Genomic DNA, 7259 nt, shown 5'->3' with positions numbered 1-7259 from the left:
CCAAAGCTAAGCTAAACTAAGAAAACTACTAACCTGGGGGTCCTCAAACACCTTTTGTTTCCTTGACGCGTATGCCAGGTAAACTGCGCCAGTGAGTGAGGGTCAGGGCAATCCAATAAAACGATGACCCCAGCACCTGTTTTCCCTGACATCTCTTGTGCCAGGCGAACCGCATCAGTACTGGGGGACTGGTAAAACGATAAAAACGATAAAATGCGAAGTGGTGGTTGCGCGGATGACGACGGGAAGTAGACGGATCGAAAGAGGCGAACGAGGGCTTCGAAATGAGTATAGGGTCGACTAGGTTTGGTGAAGAACTGAGGGAGATATGAAGGAAATGGTGAAAACATGCGAAAATAGCGAAAACGGCGAGTAGCGAGGGCGCGGGTGGGTGTATCGGGAAGCGGAGCGGATGGATGGAAAGCGGCGGTGAATGCGGTCAGAACGCGCCTAAGGCGATGGGCGCGCGATCACGGGGCGACGAGATATAAAGAAAACGCAAAAATGGGGCGCAAAATTTGGGGGGAACACGAAAATGCGGATAGCGAGCGAACAGCTGAGCGCGCGCGAAGGCGCGGATATGCGCGAATGAAAGCCATGAACGAGGGCTTCAAAACGGGTATAGGGTCTATGGGGTTCCGATGCGAAATGGGCTGGTGAAAGTGCGAAAATGTGCAGAGGTGCAAGAGGGAGGAGGAGGAAGGGGTATGGTGCAGGGCAACAAGGGCTGGTCCTATCAAAAAGCGGATTGGGGCAATGGACAGAGCCACTGAGGGATGGTAAATGGCCAAAAGAGCTAGATGAGACAGGCCTTAGAGCACCCAGAAAACCCTTATCTCTCCTCAACTTCTCAAAAACACCAAAAACTCGATAACTCCACAACTACTGCTCCAAATTCGATGAACCAGGGCTCAAAATGACCGGACGGACGTGGGGAATACGACCCTAAGTTTGCGAGAGATCCGCTCGAAAACCGCGTGAGAAAAACACTTATCAATGCGCTGGGGAGGAGGAGAAGATGCTGAAAACTTGGGAATATGGGAGAAGCTGGTAATGAATGACTGTGGTAGGATAATAGGCGAATTTGGGGGATGATTGGTGAGCTTAGAGAGCCTAGAAACACAAGAAACCCTCGCGGTGGGCTCCAGTTGAAGGTACAACAATTCAGAGAGTGAGTCTGAACAATGTTGGGTCTTGCAGAACCTAGCTGCTATTCGACCCTAAAGGGTTTCTGGACCAGGCTCAAGGCTCAGAGAAGAGGAAATATGATAGAAAACTACTGAAGACTCTGACTCCTACTGGTAACTGGTGAAAAGATAACTTGCTTATGTAAGCTACAAAAGTGCCAACATAAGGTAAGGTAAAAACAGTCTCTACAAGCCCAGCCAGAAATGAATCCCTACACCGAGTACATGAGTGCCTGTGTTCAGCGGGGCTCACACCATGTATGACGATGTGAGTGGGCCTGCCAGCGGTATGTGAACAATGGCGGTGGGCCCACATGAAGGTTTGACCTTAGGGACACAGGCCCACCCTAGAAATACAACATGCTACAGTGGGCCCGCCATAGCGTCAGATGGCGGATATGGGCTCGGCTAGATGGGGCGCTGTCTACAGCAAGGCTCACACCATGTATGACACTGAACGCACCGGCCCATATATGCTCCGACATTGGTCATGGGCCTAATGCATGCAGTCAGCGAAGCGGTGGGCCCAGACCAGGACCATGTTATATATGGACGAGCTCTCATCGTGTAACACTACAAATCTGAATAGGCTCATGTAACATCTCACAAATATGGTGGGCTGCTTTCTGGTAAACTGTATATAAGGATGGGCCCCGGCGCCGAAATACAATGAGACATTGGCCGGGCGCCGGGTACACGGTAGGTCCAGAGATAGTGCTGCCACACGTGGCGTGAGTACAAAGCACATCGGTGAAATAACCGTTCCTGGGAAATGTGTGCATAGCGGCGGAACACCGGCGGGTCATCAACTATTTGAGGATCACACATGTCATGGGGTATACAGGGGCAGTACATCATGCCCGTTTTCTATTCCATTGCGATCAAACTAAGTAATACATGCGTCTATAGTAACAGGAAATTTGAGTGAAAACAGTGTACATGCAAGTTAGTCCGCATCCCGATCAGGCTTCATCACCACCGGCAAGCAATCAACCTCAGCTTGAGGAGTGGCCGGGAGATTGGGGAGTGGAAGAGGGGCCTCAGTTGAGGTACCCTCAGGTTGCGCGGCCGGCTGGACAGAAGTGTCATCGGATGGCACCGACGAGGGTGCGGCGCTCGGCTGAATCTCCGTGGCAGGAGTCGGCTGTGCGGTGGCCGCCGATGGGGATTGCACACCCGGATGCGCATTGGTGGGAGGGGTCTCGGCGGTTGACTGAGCGGTTACCGAAAGGACGAGTCGGCGAAGACCTTCAAGCTCATCCGCCAGCAGCTTGGCACGTTCGTCTTGTGCTGCCTCTCTCTCCCGAAGTCGCCGGTCACCGTTGAGGCTTTGCAACAGCAAGGCCTCAACGGTCGCCCGAAGGCCGGCAACTTCATCCCGGAGGTCCTGCAACTCCGAATTGGAGGTACTGGCTGCAACAGCAAGGCCTCAACGGTCGCCCGAAGGCCGGCAACTTCATCCCGGAGGTCCTGCAACTCCGAATTGGAGGTACTGGCGAGTGCTGGCTCAGCCCGATCCTGGGACTGCGCCATCGGCGGCTGCTCCTCCTCCACTTCGCTAACGGCCGGAGCATGCACTGGAGGATCTGTGGGATTTGGTAAGTGGCCAGAGTCAAACGGCCAAGGCTTACCTGCTACCGGCGAGCGACGGCGCCGATATTGAGAGCGCACTCGCCGCGCTGTGACCGACTTTTGCTTCATTCTGGGCGCATCAGACCCTTTGCCTCCGCATCTAATCTTCAAGCGGCTGCAAAGGGCGCAGATGCGTAATTTTCCGCTGTGGTCCTTGTGGTACCCCTGGCGGCAAATGAGGTCCCGTGCGACGCATTGCCCGCAGCGGGGAGCCCACACTACCGCCATAGGATTGGCGAACTCATCCTCCATTAAATCAGGACCGGAGGTGATCTGGCGGACGTCAATGTCATGTCTGCAATGTGGAACTGAACCAGGACTTACCGGCAAGGCAGCAACGGCGGCGGTGGATGTCCTTGATGGTTCCATAGCATCTTCCTCATCGGCGTCTTCATCCATATCTTCCTCAGTGTCGATTTCGACATATTGTCGGCGCGCTGTCATGCATGGTATGTGATTCATACCATGTCAGATATATATAGAGAGTGATAAGGAAGATATGAGAGACTGTCTAGCCCTCTGTCACTGAGTTACCTTTCTATTTTTCCTTTATTTCATTGTCTTGTATTTTATTTCTCACTTTTCAGATTTATTTTACCTTGTATTTTTATGAGCATGTGACCTTCTGTTTATTTCTCATTATTTATTTTTATTTGGCTACTTTCAGCCACAGATTTGTTTGTCAAAGTTTTGTATCTCTATTTATTTCTGACTGTTTATTTTTATTTGGCTTCTTTCAGCCACCAGATTTTATTTGTCAGCACATCATGTGACTGGGGAATATTCTGGTTTGTAACATTATTTAAGCTGACTCAACATGTTTAGTCATGATTGGTCATGCTTTGTAACAACATTCACATGACTCATCATGTTTTGTCATGATTTGTCATGCTTTGTAAATTCTTTGTAAGATTACACTGTATTTGTAATGTACTTAGTAATAAGCTGATTCATCATCTGGTTTGTAAGCCACATTCTTACCAATCCATCTGATAAATCATGCTTAGTAAGGGGGTTCCCAAAAGGTATAAAAGGACCCCATTTTCACCCATAAAATATAACTTCCCATTTTTCATTCTTCTCTCACACCGTGTGAGAGTACGTAAGAATAAAAGTGCAGGCAACGTGCCTTGAAGTAAGACTAAGACACATCATTATTCTATTCTAAAGTTATATACTACCTTACAGGGGTTGACTATATAACTTTCGTTATCGTTATTCTACTCTAGGTTATATACTACCTTACAGGGGTTGACTATATAACCATCGAACAGCTCTCATTCTAAGCTTTACGTGTATACATAAGACTCTCTCTTTCAACGGAAAGTGAGACACATATCTAAGGACGACAAAGTTGAAACAGACTTTCATAGGTTGAAACACGACCTACTAGGCTGAAACAAACCTAACGAATTTATCCAGAACACAGAACATTCCACAACACTTCGTATCAGACTACACAAGAAGAGGACAACAAACTAAATCCTCCCAAGAACTCACCACGTTACCTCCCACGAAGTAGAAAAGTCGGAGACCGTGGACTTAAGGACTGGCAAGAAGTCTTCCCTGTGTATAATTGTGTTGTCATTATACACAACTTTTATATAAGACCCTTAAGTAACAAGACATCACTGGAGCCCACCGCGAGGGAGGCTTCTTCTTGTACCAAACATAACGCAACAATCGTAAACAAAGCACACTTCGTATAAATCACAACAATCGTAAACAAAGCACACTTCGTATAAATCACAACAATCGTAAACAAAGCACACTTCGTATAAATCACAACAATCGTAAACAAAGCCATACTTTGTATAAATCACTCCACCCACACACCACAACATCAACAATCATATCAAAGCAACACAAACAAAAGTCAAACATGACTACACGATCCGTATTAACATTACCTAACCCTGGAACTAAGGCAGCACCTGCCAAATTCAAGGGTGGATTTTCAGAAGTCAAGGACTTTCTGAAACACTATGAAAAACTGTGTGATTATCACAATGTAACCTCTGATGAGGAGAAATGTGAATCTATTACCCAGTACATGTCCCGTCACGTAACAGAATTTGTAGAGGGACTACCCAGTTTCAGATCAAATAACTGGAGCAAACTCAAGGCTGACATTCTGAAGTATTATGATGCAGACCTTGACACGAAGCGATATAGACGTAAAGATTTACTGTCCTATGTAAGGACAACACGAGGAAAGAAAATCCCTACACTCACTGCTTGGAAGAAGTATGTGAGAGGGTTTATTCGTATTGCAGGATGGCTTGAACAAGCCAAGAAATTAACAAGTGAAGAATATGCAAGTTACTTCTGGGAGGGAATTTATAAGAAACTCCGTATTAAAATCGAAACACGCCTCATGGCAAAGGATCCAGACAGAGATCTATCCGAAGCCTTCCCAGTAGACCGAGTTATCGCAATAGCAGAGAAATTGCTACACCGTGACCGGTTTGATGCAGACCTATTAGTTTCTGAAGTAGAGACCGAGTCTGAAACTGACTCCTCAACTGAAGAAAACTCTGATGCCAATACAGACTCAGAGTCTAGTGAGTCTGAAACCGAGTTTTTTCGTAAGAAGAAGAAGGCCCCAGAGCCAAAAGATAAGAAAGTAGTAAAGAAAGCTCAAAAGAAAGCAAAAGGGCATGTCAAGGAAGCCAAGACTAAGACTTCCTCAAAGGATACTAAGAGTCCTGGTATCACTTCACCAGAACCTATGGATGAAATGGAGGGACTCATCAAGAGACTTAATGCAATCTCACTCGATGACCCAGACTATGCTCTGTATTACTACAGGGCAACACGAATTGATCCTACCATCAAAGATATGATAGCAGCCCCTATTTTGAAAAGAGGTAATGCTACCCAAGGAGAATATAAGCCTTACAACAATCAAAATGGACAAAGTAATGTAAGGCAAAACAATAATGCAAATCAGACATTCAGAGGACCACAACCAGGTACTAGGTTCTATCACCCACCAAACACCCCTTTCAATGAACGAACATGCTTTGGTTGTGGCGAAAAGGGGCATGGCATTCCAATGTGTCCACAAATCAATAAACTAATTGCTGACGGTAAACTCCAACGTACACACCGTGGGCAAATCGGAAAACCAGATGGAAGAGCCGTAAGACGGCTACCTGAAGAAACGATTATTGAAGCACTAAAGCGAGAGGACAGTGTGCCAGTAGCTCACTTTATTAAAGTGAATAGCGGAGACACACAAACCTATAGTGCAAATAAGCAAAATAAATTTCAAGAGTCTAGGACTGCATACATTGAAGAGTATGTGAGTTCGGATAGCAAAGATAGTGACACGGACAATTCAATCAACCGGCACGAAGAGACTGATGAAGAAGAAAGTGATACAGATGAAGAAACATATGCATTCCCGGTTGAAAGGGTCACACGAAACTCCACACAAGGAAGACGTGAAAGATTTGAGGAGGTATTCCCTCCAGGTCAAAGCAAAAATCTAAGGAAACCAAGCGAAAAAGATAAAGGAAAAGATAATGTTCCCACCACTCAAGCCAAAAAGGCTGATACTCATACCAAACCTAAATCCACAGAACCCGTTCCAACCACAAAGACAAAGCCCGCAAATAAGAAAGAGACGGGAAAAGGTCTAGATAATGGGTGGGATAGTGAAGACATTGTCATGGATGATGTGGATGAAAGGAAGATCAACGAGAAACACCCAAAGACCAATGAAACACCTTACAAATCAACCCCAAACTCGGATCGTAAGAATATGACAACACGTCAACGCGTCTCCGACATAGCGGCTAAGATTAAGCCAGAGAAAATTCTTGAAACAGTGTTGAGGACTCCTATCCGACTTGAGGTAGGAGAGCTTCTTGGCACCTCTCGTGAGCTTAGCGGAATCCTCGCTAATGCTATTAAACCGAAGTCCTTACCTAATGACTCAAAGATAGAAGCACATTCGGTATGGACAAAGACACGCGGGCTATTAATCAAAATAGCTATGCATTGTGACGGTCAAGCAATTAACGCAATAATTGACACGGGTTCACAACTCAATATCGTAAATAAACACGTCTGGAAGACTATTATTAATAGGCCTATTGATATTGCCAAGTCAGTATCTATGAATGACGCAAACGGTGGTGAAGGCAAACTTCGCGGATTGGTACAAAATGTTCCACTAGATTGCGGAGGAGTTAGTACTCACGCGAATTTGTTTGTTGGCGATCACGTACCATTCAGTCTATTATTAGGTCGTCCATGGCAAAGAGGAAACTACGTCTCCATTGACGAAAGAAAGGACGGGACGTGGTTATTATTCAAAAATCCACTCGATTTAGAAGTCCGTTATGAACTTCTATGCACTCCTGACGGAAATGATCCTAATTGGGACTTTGAACCGTCCACTTGGGTCAGTAATATGGGCGAAACAACCAT

General features: G+C 46.2%; 1 protein-coding gene across 1 annotated transcript; it reads right to left on the bottom strand.

Annotated features, from left to right (window-relative positions):
* Nucleotides 1-2133: 2133 nt before the first annotated feature.
* On the bottom strand, nt 2134-3263 carry HD556DRAFT_1313657 (uncharacterized protein; the record flags this gene model as incomplete). The annotated part of the gene is made up of 4 exons (XM_041300834.1): nt 2134-2574; nt 2598-2773; nt 2819-3092; nt 3144-3263. 4 exons carry the CDS (start codon nt 3261-3263, stop codon nt 2134-2136), a joined length of 1011 nt encoding a protein of 336 aa, XP_041153674.1.
* Nucleotides 3264-7259: the final 3996 nt, after the last annotated feature.

Source organism: Suillus plorans (assembly GCF_016647745.1).
Source record: "Suillus plorans strain S12 chromosome Unknown HD556scaffold_96, whole genome shotgun sequence".
In the NCBI taxonomy this organism is placed as follows: domain Eukaryota; kingdom Fungi; phylum Basidiomycota; class Agaricomycetes; order Boletales; family Suillaceae; genus Suillus; species Suillus plorans.
This window is presented reverse-complemented; position numbering and strand designations above follow the sequence as displayed.